At 46.7% G+C, this 21455-nt stretch overlaps 5 protein-coding genes across 10 annotated transcripts; 3 read left to right on the forward strand and 2 right to left on the reverse strand.

The window, feature by feature from the left end:
• The first annotated feature begins 313 nt into the window (after positions 1-313).
• LOC118506493 (SAGA-associated factor 11 homolog) lies at positions 314-1658 on the forward strand. The gene is made up of 2 exons (XM_036043687.1): positions 314-793; positions 871-1658. The coding sequence occupies exons 1-2, from the start codon at positions 433-435 to the stop codon at positions 1056-1058; spliced, it is 549 nt and encodes a 182-aa protein (XP_035899580.1). The 5' UTR covers positions 314-432; the 3' UTR covers positions 1059-1658.
• A 379-nt stretch (positions 1659-2037) lies between these two features.
• Positions 2038-3997, forward strand: LOC118506492. Of its 3 annotated transcripts, none has more exons than XM_036043685.1 (6): positions 2060-2459; positions 2581-2789; positions 2871-3050; positions 3135-3264; positions 3336-3697; positions 3765-3997. In XM_036043685.1, the coding sequence occupies exons 2-6, from the start codon at positions 2720-2722 to the stop codon at positions 3818-3820; spliced, it is 798 nt and encodes a 265-aa protein (XP_035899578.1). In that variant the 5' UTR covers positions 2060-2459; positions 2581-2719; the 3' UTR covers positions 3821-3997. The 3 variants fall into 3 exon arrangements, with proteins under 3 accessions (XP_035899576.1, XP_035899578.1, XP_035899577.1); XM_036043684.1 differs by having other exon boundaries at positions 2584-2789; XM_036043683.1 differs by having other exon boundaries at positions 2038-2789.
• Positions 3998-4442: 445 nt separating this feature from the next.
• On the forward strand, positions 4443-7648 carry LOC118506490 (major facilitator superfamily domain-containing protein 10). 3 transcript variants are annotated; one of them, XM_036043679.1, is made up of 5 exons: positions 4443-4572; positions 5590-6048; positions 6120-6711; positions 6788-6955; positions 7021-7632. In XM_036043679.1, the coding sequence occupies exons 2-5, from the start codon at positions 5605-5607 to the stop codon at positions 7248-7250; spliced, it is 1434 nt and encodes a 477-aa protein (XP_035899572.1). In that variant the 5' UTR covers positions 4443-4572; positions 5590-5604; the 3' UTR covers positions 7251-7632. The 3 variants fall into 3 exon arrangements, with proteins under 3 accessions (XP_035899572.1, XP_035899573.1, XP_035899571.1); XM_036043680.1 differs by lacking the exon at positions 4443-4572 and adding an exon at positions 4601-5424 and having other exon boundaries at positions 7021-7598; XM_036043678.1 differs by lacking the exon at positions 4443-4572 and adding an exon at positions 4686-5406 and having other exon boundaries at positions 7021-7648.
• A 66-nt stretch (positions 7649-7714) lies between these two features.
• Positions 7715-11190, reverse strand: LOC118506491 (prion-like-(Q/N-rich) domain-bearing protein 25). 2 transcript variants are annotated; one of them, XM_036043681.1, is made up of 5 exons: positions 10782-11190; positions 9026-9175; positions 8494-8895; positions 8270-8415; positions 7715-8205 (listed from the first exon to the last, which is right to left on the reverse strand). In XM_036043681.1, the coding sequence occupies exons 1-5, from the start codon at positions 11059-11061 to the stop codon at positions 7987-7989; spliced, it is 1197 nt and encodes a 398-aa protein (XP_035899574.1). In that variant the 5' UTR covers positions 11062-11190; the 3' UTR covers positions 7715-7986. The 2 variants fall into 2 exon arrangements, with proteins under 2 accessions (XP_035899574.1, XP_035899575.1); XM_036043682.1 differs by lacking the exon at positions 9026-9175.
• A 3209-nt stretch (positions 11191-14399) lies between these two features.
• LOC118506494 (hematopoietically-expressed homeobox protein HHEX) lies at positions 14400-21455 on the reverse strand. The gene is made up of 3 exons (XM_036043688.1): positions 20890-21455; positions 14971-15170; positions 14400-14901 (listed from the first exon to the last, which is right to left on the reverse strand). The coding sequence occupies exons 1-3, from the start codon at positions 21380-21382 to the stop codon at positions 14578-14580; spliced, it is 1017 nt and encodes a 338-aa protein (XP_035899581.1). The 5' UTR covers positions 21383-21455; the 3' UTR covers positions 14400-14577.

The following is a 21455-nucleotide window of genomic DNA, read 5'->3' on the forward strand; positions in this document are numbered from 1 at the left end:
CTATAAATGAAGCTTTAGTGAGATTTAAACATTGATTCACCATTAATAATTAACACCGATATTTCATACCATACACCGGCTTTAAATTCAGCGGTGTTTGTTTATGTACAGTGAGCTACAAAAAACAACCCTCCCCACCCTTGCAGCTCGCTGATCGCTGCAAGCAAGAAATTTACTCAAATTGCATTATGTTCGAATTAATTTGGTTGGCTGTTACTAACCTTTTGGTCAACCTATTTATAGTTTTACAGAAAAGCCAACCGTTTCAAAATCAACCAATTTATTTTTGTGTGCATGAACCTGTTGTCAAAACCGTTGACCGCTAGCCCTACCAGCGATTCGCCGACAGCTGCCCGTGGTTGTTTTGTTGTGTATTTTTTAGTTGATTACCATCGGCATTTTTCTGCAAAATTCGAACCCCTCCCGGGCAGGATGAGTGAAACCGACGGGATCCATATAGAATACTCGGACGAGCAGGAGCTGATACGGGAATTTCGTCGGTTTATGAGTGATCCGGAAACGAGAGAAAAAGCTGCCAACTATCTGTACGAATCGCTGGTGGATGAAACCATCCTTGGGATTGTGTACGAGGTGCATCATGCCTTCAAGACGGGTTCCGGGGCCGCGGTAGAGGGCGAACCGGAAGACAGCAAACCGTACACCATCGTCGACCAGCCCGACATGGACGTGTTCGGATCGTCCAACACTAAGAAAGCTATCGACTGCCACTGTCCGAACTGTAATCGCATTGTAGCCGCATCGAGATTTGCTCCACATCTGGAAAAGTGCATGGGTAAGTGAATGGAGCCGCCTCCCCCCACGGTCCGTTGATAAAATTTAGTGTTTAATGCTCTCCTCGAAATATTACAGGCATGGGAAGAAACTCATCACGTATCGCGAGTCGACGTATAGCGAATACGCGTGACGTAGGTACCGGCAACTATTTCGGGGGCGATGAGGACGACGAAGACGACGCGGACTGGTCCGGCGAGAAGCGGAAAAAGAAGATCTCCCAAGTGCGTACTAATGGGAGTAAAAAAAATGGCAAAACCTCATGAAAGTAGGTGCACGTTTGGGGTTGAGAGCGGTAAAGCAGCTAAGCACACCTGCGTGTAGCTACATACCTACATGCGTGATGGTTACGGACTGAGCGATTGGCAAGAGCAACAAACCCCTTACGAAAGAGCTCGCGAATGTGGCATGCATTCCAAAATGTTATTACTTAAACAGAACCGAACTGGAAGTACGGAACTCTCGTCAAAACGAAGTCGGTTCGGTTGAATCTCACACCTACAATGTACTATGTGCACTATATGCCAAGATAGCAATTATTGCCAAATCAATTTCTTCACCACAACACTAGACGCGTGTACGTATTTATATATTGCTGTAAAACACACCGTCTAATCCTATAAACGGCAGGGGCAAATGAATTGAACATAGCTTCCAAGTATATCTGTAAATCTTTATTATAACACGTATAAGGGTAGGCTAAAATGAATATACGATGTGAAATAAATCCTCACATTAAATCCTCCGCCAGAGATCATCGTCTAGTATCGAGCAAACGTAGCCGTTTTGCTGTATGTGAATGTTTCACTTGTATGAATCAGTTCTATGTAAATAAAGGAAAATTTTCACACTGATCCGATCTTAAATTTACGTGCATTAAAACCGTTCAATCATATGATCAACTGACCCTACGCGCGTCTGGCTTATTTCGTTCATCAGATGCATGGAACGAATGCTCTCTACGTAAATAGATCAAGTGCAGTATGTGAGTGTTGTGTGTGTGTGTCGCCACCGTTCAGCCGTAAATTAATATGCCGAATTTATGTGTGTTTATTTTTACCGATCATTCTACCAGATGGACAGACGCCCAACACCGCCGAACAGGTCCGCGGCAAAAAACCGCAGAATACGCGTTGTTTACTTTTTGTGTTTAGCATCATTTGCTCTCTCTCTCTCTATCTCATTCATCCAGCATTACATATTACAAAAACCGATCGCGTTCAGTTTTGCTGGCGGCCGCAGATATCTCTCGCGTGGCGGTTTTACGACCAAGTTCGCGCGTTCTCTCTCGCTCGTGCGCGCCCCACACCAAGCAACGGCGGTGGTCGTTGCGTTCGTGATTCAAAATGTTTCAGACAGCCTGGTGTGTAGTTTGATCCAGGTGCACACGATAGTTCGTTGCTATGGCTTCCGTATCCGGCGTACTGAAGTAGAAGCAAACGGTGGTACAGTGACCGAAGTTGACATCTTTGGGTACGGCGTACTTCGAGTCGAATCTTCAGAACCAGTTTTGCGCTGACCCTACGGCTACGACGATCGCTTTGCGCCTTCTAGCTCGTGTGATATCCGTGTGTTGCAACATGATTCATTCGAACGTGCTGGCCGTGTACGATGCTGTGTTATGATGAGATCATAACTTACCCTCGCCGAAGCATATACGCAATGAGGTAATGCGTTATTTCTAAGTCCCACACAAGGAATGCATACGGCTTCAAATCCATACGGCGTCAAGGACGGGCCAGTTTTAATTTATTCATGGCGGTGCGGCTGTGTTTATTGTTGATTTAGCAGGCTGGCCCAAAATAATACAAAAACAGGAAAAATCCAAGCGCTCGTTGGTGGAGCGTGCTGCTGCTGGTGCTCGTAAAGCCAGTAAAATCAGAGCAGCTTGGTACAGTTAAAAATTGCACCCATCGCGACCAAAACCATGACCGTGCTGTGCTCCCATCATCGGATAGTTGAGAAGGAACCGTCCAAAGTGAATCCCCGCTGGAGATGTAAGTAAAGGCGCACTAGAATCCAGCAAGCCACATTGTATCGCGGATTTTGTCTTATCGTTTTCTCGACCTTCTTTCCAGCATGCACCGTGTTTTCGCTATTGCTAATTGTGTCGTCGTGTTTGGTGGTTAGTTTTAGTTTGCATGGTTTAATTGCTGAGTACAAGAACCATTGCTTGCTGAAGGCAAACCTCCATATCGTCGAGATAGCGGGCGATAATGAAACGACTTCCGGTGGAACGAATGAAACAGTTGCACAGTGTAATGTTTTTTTCAAATGTGTAACTTAAACTTACAAGAGTTTTTACTTTTATTTTTTTAAACTCGTCCCCCTCCCTCTTTCAGATGGTATCGACGAATATTGGAGCACCTGGAACAGTGGAACGTACTGCGACACACTGAAAAATATGCCACTCTTTCAGGGTATATGTTGCATTATATGGCTGGCATTGTTCCTCGTTCACGGGCCGGGAGGGTAAGTGACTGCGGTAAAGAGCAGGAAACCCTCCTAGTGCATTCTAACTTACCGGCTCTGTTCACTTTCAGGATCTTACCACAACCCTGGCGTATCGTGTTTCCATCACTAATATTTTTCCTAGCCTGCTCCATAGTGTCCTTCGTAACGGCCAGCTTGATTACCGAAGGACTTACGCATCTGTGCAGCGAGTTTCAAAAGGTGGACACCGTGCGCGGCCTGAGCTGTGCCCGGCTAATAGTTTACTTTTCGCTCGTTCAGGACAACACAACGCTTGTCCGGGTGGATAAAAACTTTTTCCTAACGCTCGTCTTTTCCTGGATATGGTTTGGTGCTACCGTGCTGGGATTGTTCATCATACTGCTCCGGATTCTGCTTATGCCAGACTTTGAGCTGTTCCGGGTGGTGATTTCGATGCACGGTGGACGCAAAGGTTCGTAGTGTAGATAGTGATGTCTATCGGGTTTTTGTTTTAAAGCCAAATTTTATACATTTTCTAGATCTTCCCATCCTTCCGACAAAAGCGCGTACCAGTTGTGATAGTACCGTACTTTGAAGTTTGCTTTTGGGGAATAAATTTTGACCAAGTGTACCGTATGTGTGGGTTTGTCGTGTTCATATGGTGCCGAGTCGTCAGGTTTTACTGACCTAGGTTTAGAGCGTTTTCGTTGAAACTATTCTTTAAGTGATTTTCACAAATTAACATAAAATAAACTTTTCATGACTGCTTAAAGAACTGATTTCTATTTATTTTGAAGTTCAAAAAAGTGTTTTAAAAGTCTCGCGGAGATTTGGCCTGCTGTTTCCGGCTCCCATGGCTTGATTTAACTGGATAGTGAATCCTGAGTACTGGCGGAAGGTCCAGACGGGATTTGATATGGGTTCCGTTTTGTTAGCATCTCGCATCTGGCAAGCCCCTCATACCTAAACTTTATTCTAAAAGCAGTCAAATACTTGTTCCTACTAACCTACTTATAAAACCGTTACAAGCGTTCGTTATTATGAAACAATTTAAATCGATCCGTCCAACATAAAAGTGAGAATATATCAAGACTGTTCGTCCATTTTTTAAGATAATTGCAGGAACGATCATAAACGAGCTCTTCTTCTAAATTATGCAAATTTTAAGAAACAATATTTTACCAACTGTCATGCTTCCGTGCCGCTTGCCACCGCCCGTGATGCCGGTGGCTCTACAGCTGTCAACGCTTGTTGTGGTTGGGAAACAATACGCAACAACAATGTTACGCGCTGTGCTGTTGCACTGTTGATAATCTCCTACACACCCACACGCAATGTATCACCCAGGTAAAGATCGTCAAGAAGTAATATCGGTGGGAAATCTAGATGGTGCTAGGGTGGAGCAGCACAAACGGGAACGGGGGTTGCGGCAATCGAATTCGCAAACAATGGCTGGGTGTAGTGGGTTTGTTATACTGCTATCTGCAGCATAACCACACTCAACAGGCGGCACGTACAAGTGATTATTTGTTTTATCGTCAACGAGTTGATTAGTGGCCCGAATGGATGGACACATCCGCTGATAATAATGCTCCGCTTCGCTTAATTGCCCGTGGCGGAAGTGGTAGTGAAATACACTGGAGCATTATTGTCAGCTTTAGTTTTTGTTCCACCCTCGTACATAGGACGTGCGTTCGGATATTTGCAATGACCCGTTGAATCCCGCCTAGCAGCAGCATCACTAGCCGAAATTATCACCACTACAGAGACACTGCTGTGTGTACGCTTGAGCGGGGCTAGATCGATGCTGCTTGGAGCACGGGCTACGGTGCCTTCGGTGGCTGTCTTGGCGTAGAGCGGCAGCATAACACGACAAGACGACGACGGGGTGGTAAAAGTGAAAGTACGATACATAGCCGCGTAGTAGTGATCCGGTTGTACGTTTGCTGTGTTGGTCTGAGACATCTTACGCAGCTGTTTTAACACACCATCTTGCGATCGCGAGACGGTGTTGAGACGGACACGCGTTCGGTCCTTATTGGTTTGCGAAGAAAACTGTGAAACACACCACGTAACGGTGGCTTATAGTTGTCCACACAAACCCCGTGAACCCTAGCAGTATTAGGTTAGGTGTACGTCGTACTTCACATTCCGCAACGATCGTGTCGATCGATCAGTTTAGTAAGTGGCGATTAAAAGGTGATAATTTGTAGAGCCTTTTTTCTTCCCGTTCCACAAACACCGAAGTTTGTACGAACGAAGGCTTTTATTTCCTTTGCATATATCACCGAAACTCCCATAAGCATAGTTGACTTCTGAATGTTTGCATGATCGCTTTCTTTCTCTCTTTTTCTCGCCCTACAGCCCACCAGCCTAAACATGACGTACAACATGGATGAACTGAGGAAGCGGTCCGCCGTGTCCGCACCATCCCATAATATCGCGAGCAATCTAAAGCCCGTCCCGCAGCATGCAAAAGTACCGGAATCATCGAAAAACGTCACCGAAATCACCCGTACCCATGGGACAGCGTACGTGATCTTCTTTTCGCTGTTGCTAGATCTGCTAGCGTTCACCATGATTCTGCCGCTGCTGCCGTCCCTGCTCGAGTATTACCGCAAAAATGATAACCAGCTGTACGGGTATCTAGCGGACAGTATTAAGCAGTTCCAGGTGTGGATCGGTGCACCGGAACGATTCACGAGCGTGCTGTTCGGCGGCGCTCTCGGCTCGATGTTTAGCTTTCTGCAGTTCCTGAGCAGTCCGATCGTCGGCGCACTGTCCGACTATTACGGCCGCAAACCGCTGATGCTGCTGTGTGCGGTAGGTGAAAGGTGAAAGCGATCGAACTGCTCCGTGCAAATCATTTACCCCTTCGCTTGTCATATTTTCAGACCGGCATTGCCGCTTCGTACGGTATTTGGGCGTACTCGGAATCGTTCCTGCTGTTTGTGATCGCTCGTTTCGTCGGTGGCATTAGCAAGGGCAATGTGTCGCTCTGTATGGCCGTGATAACGGATGTCTCGAACCAGCAGAACCGCGGCAAGGCGATGGCTCTGGTCGGGATCGCTTTTTCGCTCGGGTTCATCGCCGGCCCGATGATCGGTGCTATGTTTTCACGCCTTTCGGACAAAACCAGTGCGCTGTGGTTTTTTGCACCGGCCATGTTCGCGATGCTGTTGGCTGTAGCCGACATTCTGTTTCTGGTGCTGTGCCTGAAGGAAACGCTACCGAAGGAGAAGCGCTCGACGCGTATCATCAACTCGCTATCGCACGCTATCGATCACATCAGTATTAGAGCGTTGTTTCGGTTCTCGGCGGTCGAAAATCTGTCCCAGAAGGATGTGCGCTCGCTGCGGAGCCTGGGGGTCACCTACTTTTTGTACCTTTTTCTATACTCGGGGCTTGAGTTTACGGTGACATTTTTGATGTACCACAAGTTCGGGTACACGTCGATTGATCAGGCAAAGGTGTTCCTTACCACTGGTGCGTAGCGTGTGCGCGTTTAGCTTTACAAAGTGATTAATATTGCTAAATTATAAACGATCAACTATATTCACAGGTGTACTGATGGCGCTGCTGCAAGGTTCGGTGGTGCGCCGGCTTCCCGACCGGTTGGTAAAGACTTCCGCAGTATTTGGCCTATACTTAATCATTCCTGCCTTCATCATCGTCGGGTTGGCCGAGTCTTCCCCCATGCTTTATCTGGGCATGATCCTATTTGCAATCTGTAAGCATTCGCTTGCCATTTTTCCGAACTAAACACATAATGTACCTTCTATTATTTGTTTTTAGCCACCGCCTTCGTCGTAACGTGCATGACCACCATCACCTCGAAGTATGGTGATTTCCATCAGAAAGGTACCGTGCTGGGAGTGTTCCGTTCGCTGGGTGCACTTGCCCGAGCGGTCGGTCCGATCGTAGCGTCGGTAGCGTTCTGGAGTGTCGGTGCTCGGGTAACGTACATCGCCGGTGGATTGCTGCTACTGTGGCCCGCCCTTATGCTGCAGTACTTAAAGCTGTGAATCACGGGAATCCCACCGCGTTAGTATGTCCAATTTTGTTTTCTGTTTTACCGTCTTTTGTATTGTTATATTATACATGCGCATATATATTTATAAAGAAGAAAAACACCGATCCGTATTGATATTTTTACAGTATTCTGTAAAATTCCTTACCAACATGCTAGGAAAACAATCCCGCGTTGGGGTAGTTTTGAATCTCCGATTTATCCGGTTAGTGTATCGTTTTTTTCTAAATCAATTGTAAAATCTGTATTGAAGGAATGAACGGCGATACCCCCGGCAAAGAGAAGTAGTGAATACCTACTTAACATCGAACGGAATAAAGCAGTTTTGAATGGAAAAGTTTAACAAAATACTAATTTTGAGCAAGGAAGAGACAATAGCCGTGCTGTTCAGTAGATAATTTGGCGTACGAAACCTATCACACAGCTTTCATCATTCCGCAACACACAACATAAGACACATTTAAACATCACTTACAACAACATGTTTATTTCTTAAGTACAGTACGAACATAAACCACTTTCAGCAAGATCATTGGTTTCCATTTGGTAAGAATGAATGAGGTGATTTGTTTGCGTTTTTAAATTAGCATGGAATTAAATATTTCGAACGTTCGTTACTTGCAATCGCTGAGTATTTTTAGGCTAAATACTTCCAGTATGAGATTTTTGTTTTAGCTTTTGGTGTAAAGTGCACGTGGGTTTTTCTTTTTGCGCCTTGTTTGTTAGCACGGTCAGCTGAAGCCGGCGTACCATTGCACCAGGAAGAGCAGTGTCGCCAGCCCAGCCAGAATGCTCCCGCGTTGCAGTCTCAATGAACCGGAGCAGATACCATCCACCTCGATCATATGGTCGATACAGCGACAACGCCCATGGAAACAACCCGTGTCCCGATCGACACAATTGTCGTTCACTTCACAGATTCCATTCAGGTGCACCGACGAGACACATTTCTGGGAGTGAGATAATGCTTTTGAACTGGGGGGGAAATAACTGTGATTAAGTAAAGCCACTTACAAATCCTGCCTCATGGAACCGGCTCGCACAGGTACATCGTCCCGCAGTTATACCGTCCGTCCCGGTCGTGATGCGACACTGCGAATGGGGAATGTTGTACAGACACTGAATGTTTTCCTCGCACAGGTCGTAAATTTTGCTAGCAACTGCAAACCGGAACGAAAAATAAGGGATGAGACAGTTAGCATTGCACGGATCGAATCGACGGGCGCATCGGTACGTACTCGGTAGGCAACGGTTTCGCTGCTCGTTCAGCACGTGACTGACGCGGCACGTACAAATCTCCTTCGAACAGCGCGAATTATCCGTCACGCATTCCTCATCCCGGTAACATTGATCGCCCAGCTTCGCGTCGTGCAGACACCTGTTGCGGTCCGTGTTGGGATGCTTGCCCGGGGTACACACGCAGATCCCATCCCGGCAGTACGTATCGTTCCCGATGCAGTTGTTCGTCAGGCGACAGTATTCGCCCAGAAAGCTCGTCTTGTAGCAACGCTTCTCCCGCTCGACATAGTGCGCACCGTCCACGCATTGGCAGGAATTGTCCCGGCATTCCGAGTTGCCGGTGCTGAGCGTGTACTGGCACTGGTCGTTGTGTAGGCAGTAGTCTCCGATGTCGGTGGCCGCTAAGGGGGATGATGATCCAACGAGAGCAATACACATGATTGAGCGATGATTCCGGACAGTCGGAAACAACAACAAAAAGCAACTGAGTGTTAGTCAAATTCGTGCCGTGTTAGGACGGACTGTTGTTACCTCTCAAGCACCGACGCGTGTTATTATTGTCTGTCACGGCGAAGTAACCGGCCATGCACGAACAAACGCCATACTCGTGGACCGAGTTGTACCGTTCGCAGTACGCCTGCACCGGACACTCATCGTCCGTGCGGCAAACGTTGGCCGTTCCTGTAGGGCAGACACATACGTACACACACACATTTTAATATCATTCGATCATGCTCATTTTTTCATCGCACCGCCATTAAATAAGTATGTTACTTGATCTTCTTGACTCGATTCCAACCGTTTTAAACTCGATCGATCGAATGCGCATGCTATCCCCGGTAGCGTTACCATAGCAACGCGCGTAACGATTGCGTGTATTATTTTCAAAAAGGGCCTTACGCAAACAACACACGTGCCCAGATGCTTCAATCTCACGGCATGGCGCGCATTTGTGTTGGGATGAAATGGAGTTTTTTTTTATCGGTACAAAATCATGTACGTGCCTAAACAGTAAACGCCAAACAGTGCTCTTAGCCCCGTTCGATACGCTTTAAAAAATCTTCCCCATTTTCTTCTGCCTTTCCCATCTGCGCCCCTCAGGGAGGGGGCCAATCATCATGTGCCACAACCTTGCTAAACCGTAGCAAGAGGGCAGCCAGCAAAACCTGGCCAACGTTATGTAAATCCGGGAATAATGACTCTCGAACACTCCACCCAGCTGCTGCACCACTTCTCATTCTCCGTTCCTCATATGGGTATCCACTTCCGTCCGGCCGTTCGCTTCGCCAACCCCATGGTTTGCCATACGCGGGTGCTAGATCATTGAAACGGAAGTGCGCGAAGGCCATTGGCATGTGCGTGCGTGTGTGTATGTAGTACACACCTTTAAAGTGCAATACGAGAGGGCGCAGTCAATCACCCTCTGTACTCCCCGGGTATCAGTTTTTTGTTATTTTTGGGGTAGATCAATACGTAAATATGCGTTTATCGTTCCTCTTGCTCAGCAGACAGTTATTGTTGGAGCATCTTTTTTTCTGTTTAGCTTGCGTTTGAGTACCGTGAAAGCCCAGGAAACTAATACTTTGCGGCCAAGTAGTATTTTATGCTAATAGCTCTACATACAATGCAGGTCAGGTGAGCTAACGCATTGAAGCTATTCTTGAAAACGAAATTCTTCTTTTTAATTCCAAGAAGCACAACAACTCCCGCATAACGCACCTTTGGACAGGTTCAAATGAATTAATACCGATTTATTGCTTCCTCAGTCCCACTCTCCACCTCCCCTCCCAAGGGGGATCGGAATTTTGATCACCGCCCGCCGCCGAATGACCAATTTTTAATCAGGCTCGATCACTTAAATTTTATTGTAAGGGGCCATCCAATCAATTTCCCTCCGAAGTGCCAATCAATAATGATTAATGCATAGCGTGGCACAAATCGGTTTTTGTGACTCCCAACCCCCTTAAAAATAGCCGATAGCCCTGCCCGATAACGTGCCAACCCACGGATCGGTCGTTGTACTGCGCAATCCGGGCCGCATATTACATGCCCAAATCGCACGACTTTTTGATAGATCTGTCTCCCGGGGGTTACGCATTCCCGCTGGACCTGTTGTTGGCTATGGTTTCGAACATCGATTACACTATATTAACGGTTGTTATCTTTGGCAACATAATTTGAAGCACTTTTTTTTAGAGCTACAATATGTTTCCACACACACACACACACAACTCTAGATCACACGCCACACGGGTCAACAAACAACGGCAATCCGTTCGACACTTACGCCGTATAAACGTTTGACACTGCACAACACTTCCGATGGTGGCCAGTAGTAGAAGCGCGGTAACGCCCACCGTCGCCGTCCACCGCTGTAGACTTCCGGGCGTCGTCGTCCGGCGCGCCGTACGCCGTTTGTACCGATCGGTTGCGTAGATGGTGCACATGGTACACAACTCCAACTTGGCTACGGTGTGGTAGGATCGCGTGACACCGACAACATCACGGCGCGGAATCGAATAGCACACTGATCCACATTTTCTCTTTTTCCGCGCCCCGGTCAGCATCGAAGGGGTTGGTTGGATGGGAGGCTGAATTCGCCTTCTATCTTGCTGCAACAGTGCGATTGTGGTGGAAGCGTAGAGACGCCCGAAAAAAACACAACCCCTCGATGCTGCGCACTAACAACAATGGAACGCGCGATGGAATTGCGCGGTCAATCTTTTTTTTCAGTGTTTTTTTAGTTCCCTCCCACCACCCCAGTTCACCCTACCCCCACCCACACCGCACTGCGGATGGTGGTACGTTGCGTTGCGGCGTTTCTCATTCCGATTCATTGGTCTTCTGTCTATTGTGTGGTGGACTATGGGAAAACCAACACAAAAAGTTGTTAGAAGGTTTTTGTTGATTTTTCGTAGTTAAATTGTTAATATTTCGTATGATCACTGAAACAGGCTCGTTATGGGTATGAACGTAAATTCTTGTTCTGATATCCGTTTAGAATAGTCAATCTAGACAACACGTCAGGAGTGCCAATTTCTCCAGTCAACAACTTCCTTACACAAGACTTCCGTAGGAGCTTATCAAGACTTCCGTAGGCGAAGGCTTCCATGGCGAATGTCGTAGAACTTATAACCTGTACCGGTAGTCTAGTTAAGTTTAGACAACAGGAAATCTTAGTCGACGAGATTCCGACGATCGACTCCGGATGTCTCTGAATAAATGAAGAGTTTCTTTGGATGGTGACTCTTGGACGACAAGGCCCAATCGATGGCATGTGAAAAATGAAGTTTCTTGTTCGACGAAGTCTCTTGATAGGTTCAAAACTTCAGAAGTGGATTAAGCCTCTTGGAAGTATTAAGCGATTTTTGATAACGAGATTTCTGGGTCCCTTGTCGGTGGGCACAATTTAGACAACGCTTGGCCACAAGGACAATGAAGTTTCCTAGACGAAAAGGTCTTTTGGTAAGCTTAAAGCTTCAGGAGCCCCATGGCAAAGGAAAGGGCTTCCTGAGGACCTTTAGGAGCTTTTGTCGTAGTCCACCTACTTTGTGCTCATCAGGTTCTCATAGATGGCGAGGTTCCTTGGAGGGCGAACCCCTTTGAACGATATGGTTCCTCGGTAGATCAAGCCCTTTGAATGAAGCAGACCTATGGACGACGGTAATAAGCACTAAGAGGAAACCCCTTGGACATTTGGTCAACGATCTGGGCTCTCTTGGACGATCGTAGTCGAAAGAATCGATAAAATTAAATTAAAAAATTATATAAGTGTTGATCTTGTATACAGACCTCTGTAAATAACGAAAAACTCATTTCTGTCCGAATCATCCACGAAAGTGCTTCACTGTGATATTGGCCTCCCCAAGACACAGTTGGGCCAAGGGGTAAGGCGAGTGGGGGCAGCGAGTTTTCACGGTGCAATCAATCGACAATTACAGCGCTTCGGGGCTTGGCCGAGGAAAAACTCGAAAACAGTACGGTTGTTGATACAGACGGATTTGGGACTCAGGGTTCTCCGGCTCACCCCGTCACACCCCTCCGTCCGTACGAATCTGTGGAAGGGGCCAGCGCGCATGAATCTTCAACCACGATTCAACCTCGAAAATGATGAACCACTACTGCGCAAACGCAGCATGCCATTGTTTTCCAGGCAAACGCGATGAAGAAACACAGAACGAACGTTGCGATGGAAATAGAAGGAGAGAGAGAGAAAAAACGAGCACGAGAGTGAAAGAGAGAGAAAACGTTTGAAAAGTAAAACACGCGCCAGTACACGGCATTGGAACTAAGCGGAAGCTGCTGGCGCTGGATTTTAAATTATAATAAAACTACTATAAAAACATTGTGCAACATCGCATTGTTGTGAAGTTGGCTGACAACTTTTCACCGCATCAGACGGCAATTAATTAGGTTTTGTTAGGATGAAAACGTAATCAACGATCAACCGGGGGTGGGTCGGATAGGCAAAAACGATCAGCGTTGTGTTGTGACTACATTTGAATGACAAACAGTGGAGAAAGGGGGCTTTTGTTCTGCAGCAGATGTTAATTAGGGGTAGCGAAATTGAAGTTGTCGTCCATCAATTATACAACTCTGGAATAATGGTCGCTGTAGCGGTGAAATGATTATATAAAATTCGAATTTTAACAAATTTTCAAATTTTGCAATCTCTCGCCAAAGTAAATCTCTTATTGCTTAAACTCTAACACTTTGTTTTCTTCTATTTTTCAAATGATCGATCGTACATGACAAAGTCAATTTTTTAAGATGCATTTCATGATTGCGCTAGAATGGTCTTACTTACCACCCTTCAGCAGGATGTTGTAAGGCCAGGCCTGCCATGTAATCATTAGCCAATCCTTCAATGTACCTATTCATGAAATTCAATTACCTTTATACCCCGATTAGACACTCCGGGACCCCAAGGAGCCCTCGGCACGGCTGTTACCGGTGATTAAGCGAGTGTCAAGCGAACGGGAACGGATCCGAAGGGCAGCAGTAATTGGGTAGTAGCCTCACACACCTGTACAAAACAACAAACCCTCTTTTAATGAGCTTCTTAACGAAAATCGCACGTGCATTGGGTTCGAAACGGCACGATCCCCGGAGCAACACCCATCGTTGCTCCGATTTATCAACCGGTGATTATGATAAGCATTTACCATTCGATAACATCATCCTTACGATGGTGATTCGAAGCATTCGCCGTAACGCGCCGATGACTCGGGCAGCTCGATCAATTAGCTACGGAAAGAATGGTGTTCGCCTAGGTGCAAAGGTTGGACCAGAAGCGCAGCAGGTCTGGTCCACAGGTGGTAGGTAGCAAGACACAGGCAGCTTGTAAACAGGCTCAAAATCGATGGCAATGATAGGGTCGCGATCAATACGCGCACGCTATCGGGCGAAGAATGCTGGGTTGGAACTTCTAGCAAAACACAAACATCGATTAGTTATCGACCGGTGGGATCGATTTGAATGCGTGCGCTTGATGCGCTTGGGAGGAGCAACCCTTCGTGCTAAGCACTTCCCCGAACCTCGCTGACGTCAACTTGTGTGTGAAAGGAGCAGAACCACGGCAGCGTCCACCGGACGACCCCTCCTTCTAAGGCCTGTCGGATTACCTGAAGCCACCACACACCGCGTCTTTGATCCGCGTTGATCACACCGCGGTCGATGATACATCCGCGATAGCGCGCGAAGGCTCCAAGGCGTACGGGCGATGGTGATTTATTAGAATCATAGCGATGGTGCGTTATCGCACGTTGTAGTCCAATCTGGGTGACGTTTAATGCGATCAATTATTGAGCAAAGGTCGCCAAGACCGAGGTGCGTCAGAGGCGGGAGGGGAATTTCGTAACGCGGCAATGTTGGGTCATGCTATGTGAATCAAGAACGCACCTCATTTTAAAGCTTTTAAAGGTAACGGCTATTCTTACATTTATTCAGTTCACCTTACAGAACCACTAGAGCACTGGCTATCTAACGTAACGCTAGGCATTCTCTGTCACATGCTTAATTCGAATTCACACAGCAAACGTATGCTCAACGGGAGGATTGCACGACACAGCAAAACCCGGGCACTATATTACATCGATCGGTGCCGCAGGATCGTCATCCTCATCGTCCCGCTCTTCGCTCGAACCGCGCTCCGAATAGCTATCCATCGAGGAGGAAGTCCTACGGCCACGGAACCTCGGCACACCACCTTCATCGCCACCATCATCTTCCTCGTTTTCGCTGGAGTATTTTGGCGCCCGGTTCGAAGCTCCAGTAGTACCCGTACCGGATGACATTTTCACTGTCACATCTCCCATACCGTCCGACGTTCCATGGCCGTCCGTCGATTGGCAACCGCTGTTGGCCCTTCGCCATTTAGCCCGTCGGTTTTGGAACCATGTTTTGACCTGGTTTGGCGATTGAAAAAAACTCTTTACCATAAAGGCCACAACATTCTGGCCCGCGAAAAGGCTTACCTGTCGATCGCTTAGCTTTAGCTGAATCGCCAGATTTCGACGATCTTCCGGCGACAGGTACTTGTGGTTGGAGAACCGCTTCTCCAAACTTTGCGTCTGCTGGGGCGTGAACCGGACCTGGCCACCTTTACGCTTGGAGCCGCAGGTAGGAAGTAGATAGCTGTACGGGTGTGGATAGAACGGCCAAACACGTGGTGATGCTGCAAATGGAATGGAAAAACAACCGAAATCTAGATAGAAGTTGTTTGCACTACATTATACGGCTCCAGAAGGCGAAATGGGAACGAATACGGCAACCAATTTCCTGTTCCGCATACGTAACGAACTTTTTCCCTCTGGACGGTGTCGCACTCACTCAATCTCACGGTACCCGTGGGCGTTGTGTGTGCGTTCGTGCGGCCGGCGCTATTTATCTTTCTACTTCCGATCTCTGCAAACCAGTGCCGGAAGCGGAAACTTGATTTAATTTGTATCAATTATCCTGCATGGTCCGAACCAGTTTGCAAAGGATTTTCAGCATTCCCTCAGGAGCGAACGTATCTCAAACGCGTCTAGAAAGGCGACCATGGCGTTCCATTCGGCTGGATTCCCTCACACCCCCCGGGAACGACCAAGTTTCTGGGGCTGGGCAAATATTTTGCTCGGTCAGTGTTTACCCCACTGGCAACCAAAATCACTGTTCATTTAGGGTGCAATTTTCGCTAATCGAGTGAAACGATAAAGCCGACCTGCTCGACCGGTTCGCGATATCGGGACGGTAGTGATAGGGGGGAGTATATTACACCCGCGCTGCAGACAGCTGTTATCTATCTTGGTTTTCAGCTTTGCCGGAAGAGATTGCGGGGTTTAGCTTCAGGGAGAGCCGATACACCGCACGAGACAATCATATGCCGATAAATCACCGCTGAAATGTCACCTTTTCATTGTTCCGTGTGGTTCAATTTTCAAACTAACTTCAACAGTATTCATTCGATAATCCTCACTGATAATCCGCTAACTATCTGACTTATCAACTAACTAAAATAGTAGCTCAAAATGAAGAGACAATCTGAGACTTCAAAGGGCTTTATTTAGGGGAATGCTTCAAAGGGATAGTGGAATACTGCAAGTCCTTTGTGGATAATGTGGAATATTGCAATCATATAATGGCATCCTGCGTGCATTTAAGGGAAATTTGCAGGACAACTATGGCGGTAATTACCTATCGATTTTCTGCTATTTCTTGGAACATTCCGGTCCAGGTAGGACTGTACATTTATAAAAAATTGTCTGATTTAACCCGAAAAATATTCCAAATATTGTTTTAATTACCCCCTTCGTATAACACGATTGAATGTAAACTTCCACAGTCGCATTGCAAGTATTCCCCAAATCATTCCAAATATTCCACTATTTCAATCGAAACCCTGTATTGTCTGGCGTTCTTTACGTTGTGACCCTTGGATGTACTGGATTATTGGAAGGTCTTACAGGATCCTTAGTCGGATTGGATCCTGGAGATCCTGAGCGATTGATCTAAACGATAAGTAATACCACTCTATATATGAAAATAATCTACATTGGATGGATGTTTAATATAAAACTCGTCGTCTATATCTTAAACGAAGCCCAAAAGAGCTTAAGCCGCTTGTATCAAGAAACTTTCCGACGGTGGGCACGTCGTCGTTCGAAGAGACTCCCAACTGAGTTCAATTCCTTCGACCCATAGAATTTGAAACCGAAACCCTCATTCTCCAGGACCTTATCCAAAAATCTTAAATACCAAAGAAAGTACCGGTAAAAATAAGGCTCCATTAAGCTACCACAAGGTCACCACTTCTTCTGCCTGCTTCTTTCACGAAGGACTCATCCAAAATTGTATCTATATTTGTTGACTATAAATATTAAACATGTACAATCTCCTTCCTCGAATCTCATTTGCCAGATAATTAATCCACCATTTTTTTTTGTGGAGCTTTCAAAAGAAGCTCATTCATTCCGGCGCCCGTCTATCCGCAATTCCGAGGAAACCGATTACCGAAATCAAGGTGAACGAAATGTCAAATTGATAATCGTTTGTCATTTCCCGATGGTGGCCGCCGATTACGGAACGCCCGGAACATCGGGAACATCGGCCACTTCATACGCGCGATCATCACACCCGGCCCAACAACTACGGCAAATGCCGCAAATCACGCGCACACACACGCGCCCTTCCCTTCCGCTGCCGATTAGTTTCGTGCCCCCGATGCTCGATGAATCCTTAATCCCCTGATAGCGTGGAATGGTAGGACGCAAAAAGGGCTGGCCACGGTGGGGGGGGGGGGGGAGGGGTAACCCGTTGGAGGATGGTGGTGAGAGATAAACGGCGATCGCAAATAGTGTCGACCGATGCCGTGATTTTGGGGGATGAGTGCGGTCGAGACATTCGGTGAGAATATAACATGATTTATCTGCACTCGATTGGGCAACGGTTGTGCGCGCCCGTTCGGTGTTTGGCTTCCTACACAGGTGATGGAAACGGTCCACATTTTTCCCCAAATGCTTTGGTGTGATTTAGGAGGGCGAGAGAGAGAGAGACACACTCACATACACACTCGCACACATAATTAAACATAATCATTCGGTCGGTGTTTTCTTGTGCCCTTGTTTGCTATTATAAGTTGACGGGCGTCTGTCTAGCGTATCATCGGGCCGGGTTTATCAGCCGATTGGAAGGGCATTTTTGTGGATCCATCGACCGCATCGATACCCGATTACGAGCGAGTAAACCGGGTCGTCCCGGCACGGTGGTAATGTGTCCAAGGGTGTGTGATCTATGATAAACTGAGCAGTACTTAATCCTTTTCGTCTATTGGCGGCTCCACTGTATCGGGGGTATCGGGGGGGCTACCGCAAACCCCGACCGAGGGCCCCGGTGACCATATCATCAGGCATCAAATGATTTGGGCCCCGTCAGAAAACTTCATCAATGTCCCCATATCCAACAAATAAAGCCCGCTTTAGTGGGGTTGTTTGAGCTGGGGATTTGAATGTGGCGCCAGCAGCCTTTATTTAACTTTAGATTGATTGTACCGAGGACGATCGCTGTTCAATCGTTCTCCGTTCGGGCGGCATTACACGCACCGTAGCTATCACGCCTGCCAAAACCGGGCACACAAACGGTGGCGTCAGTCCGAAAACGGGCGCATCAGACAGCGTTTGTTTGCCTGCGCATTTGCTTACACTGTTGTAATACAACTTGGGCGACAGTTCAGACGGCCGGTCGTCTCGATACGAGCCGATCGAGATACCGATTGGAGATCGATCGAGCGCCGGTGGCTCGAGTGCATCCCATCTATGCGGTGCATTCGGTCGTAGATTGTGTAATCAACACTTTATCTGCACCTCGTGTCTGGAAGGTTTAATCGTTCTGCATGGATTGCCGTCGGAACAGGGCCTGAATACTTCAAAGCAAATAAGCTATCTCTCTACTATCCTGGATTGAATTAAAATTTCTTAAACGCCTTAAAGTATGCAATAATGAATCCTTACACCTAGAGAAGAAACGTGATCGACGGGTACGATTGGCAAAAAATGCTTTTTAGATGTTAATAAGGGTTGTGTGGCATTCTATAAACTGTACATAATTTTAACATATGTAGGAGGTTGTATTATATATAAAATATTGGAATATGTTTGAAAGGCTTAATTAAGGGAACAGACCGATGTATGATAAAATACAGCTTCAAAAATTGCGTATCATCGCATCGAGTGCTTCACACCACTACTCTCGCAAGTCTTTTTCGCAAGATTTACTCATCTTTTACCAGTATTTTATACGTTTTTCCCCTTTTTATCTTATTTCTTATAGCTATATGCTTGGGAGGACGTCCCGGTGGCCGAGGTGATAATTCCGCCGGTCTTCATACGGCAGGGCCGGGTTTCAAATCCCATCCAGACCGCCGTCCCACCGTTTGTAGCATCAAGGAAGAATAAGAAAGGTTTTTAGGTACGCCTAGCTTTTAGCCTAGAAAATTCGCCTAGCTTTTCAAATTAATGTAAGGTGCTGATATTGTCTGTAAAGACAATAGGATAAATGGTTGGTTTTCAGACAAAAGGATGGCCAACTGGAACCAATTATTAAAAAAAATAACCGGCGGTTCTAAAGTATTTCGAACTAAACATAGCTTTGCCAAACGGAAATCCAAAAGGAACTAGAAAGACAAATTTTTATCATGCATTACTATAACAATGTCCTGCAATTTTACATTCAATCTCAAATATATGAATAGATCTGCCCAAAGTACACATTAAAAAGCATTTTTTCTTTTTCTAAAACGACCTTTGAATCGTTTCCCAGAGCGCAGTTCCTAAAATTTTCTTACACTTTCAGAAATTCCAACAGTATATCATTTTTTCGGGTCCTAAGATCAGTTTCAGCGTATCAAACTGCTAGCAATAGTCGAGGGAAATTTTTGGATATTGTCTATAATCTTCAACTAATCGCACACGTTCTTATTAGTAAATTATTTCAATGAGCCATTATTCCTTCGATGTTCCAAAAATCCGGACTAGAAAGTCTCAAATCGGTTCCCGTGGACAGGTCATAACATTCCTTCAATGATACCTAACTTCAGAGGTGGATTTTCTTTTAAGCGAACTAAGCGGAAGCGGGGTCTTCCCGGTTCAAAGGAGGCTTCAAGCCGAAGCAAACCTTCCCTCCAATCAACATATTCAATCATGTAGGCCCTCAAGAGGCACATGTTTTTCTTTGTAACCGCTTGCGGTCACGTGCTGGATAAATCCGCTTCTTCCTAAACTAGTAAAATATAATAGCTTAATCAATTCAGGCAAATTCATTTCTATTAACCTAGGTTAGGTTACCAGGGCACCTAACACACAACCCATCCTCTTTTTTTAAACTTTCACCGCGGCCCAAAACGATTCCAATGACACACGGAAGTAAACCCACCCAAACCAGCTATAAAAATATCAATCTCAGGCTCAACCATACACACAAGCTCACACGCGGATGGCTTCTGGAAATCCGGCCCCGAAAAAAAAAACCCAAACCGCCTGCAGCATCGGACCCGAAAAAAACACCAGAACCGCTACCGTCCGATCTTATCGCAACAAGGCGCAACCGTGCAAATAACAACAACCCAGCTCCCAACCCCCATCGGCAATGTACTTTACAGGGTGGTGGTGGCCGATAGCCGTAAATCAATTGGCAGCTCGATTAGCGGTAGTCGGCGTAACCGGGACGTTCGCAGCCATTAATAAATCTTGCAGGTGAAAGATTACTCGTTCGATGCCTCGTTCGGGCGGCTCCCTTTCATCTTGGCAGGGAATGAATTCGGAACCCCAATAGCCCCATTCTTGGCCGGCAGTTACAGCTGGACAGGGTACTCGGGAGGGATTAGGCGCAAAAGGGTGGCCTGTGCGCCGGTGTGGCTCGGTGCTTTCCCACATGTCTTCCCGAGCCCGGATCGTTCATCAGCAGGATGGCGAACTGCTGGTGAAACTCGTTACTTCATGATGTGTGCCATTTCGATAATGATATGGAAAGGGTTGGTGGTATTATCAACCCTTTGATCGGTGGTTTATAACCGCGCTTAGTTCGTTGCTGGCCGTTCCCGTAGCTTATTGGTTTGATTTCGCAAATACTCCTAAAAATAATTATTACACCTCAGTGAGTAAACTGATTAGGAGCATTAGCGATTATCAATGCTATCGTATCACACACACACACACACGCACACATGTTGTTTTGAATTCATTCATTCAGCACAAGAAATGTGTAGATTCGTTTGAAGTGAGCTTGTTGATAAAGCTATATCAAATAACTTGTGATAAGTTTTGCAACTGTCATCCTGACACTTTAAGGACCTTTCTCTCTCTCTCTCTCTCTCTCTCTCTCTCTCTCTCTCTCTCTCTACCTAGTCGATGGACACGTACCTTTGTGTAACACGTTCGCGTAATGCTCCAGGTAGGCGGCATTGAGCGGATTGAACGCCGGCATGCCGAACTGTAGCGGGATCGGTATGACGTTTTTGGAAAAGTCCAGCAGTCCCGGATACATGGCGGTGGGCTTTTTGGGCGATTCCGACCGTACCGAGCCCCCACCACCATTATTAGTACTCGGCACACTGACGGCTAGCGGTGACGGAAGGACGGGCGATCCCGGCGGTGTACTACTGCAATCCGGCACGACGGTATGACTCTGCAGGGTACTGCTGTAACTGCCGCCCGTGCTAACATGTCCCGCCGAGTGTACTGAGCCGGTCTCACTGGCCGTGGTGCTGGCACCGGCCATCCGGCCAGCATGCTGATACTGGTAGAGCAGATTCTGCTGTTCCACGCGCTGCTGGTGCAGTATGTCATCAATCCGGAAGGACGATTTGCGCTTCGACGAACCCATTTTCATTTTCTGTTCACTCGTTTCAGGCATCGGTGGTTGCTTTGGACCTTAATGTTTCAACTTTAACTTTGTTCTGCAAACACTGCGTTTAACACATCACATC

The sequence above is a fragment of the Anopheles stephensi genome, chromosome 2 (assembly GCF_013141755.1).
Source record: "Anopheles stephensi strain Indian chromosome 2, UCI_ANSTEP_V1.0, whole genome shotgun sequence".
Lineage (NCBI taxonomy): Eukaryota > Metazoa > Arthropoda > Insecta > Diptera > Culicidae > Anopheles > Anopheles stephensi.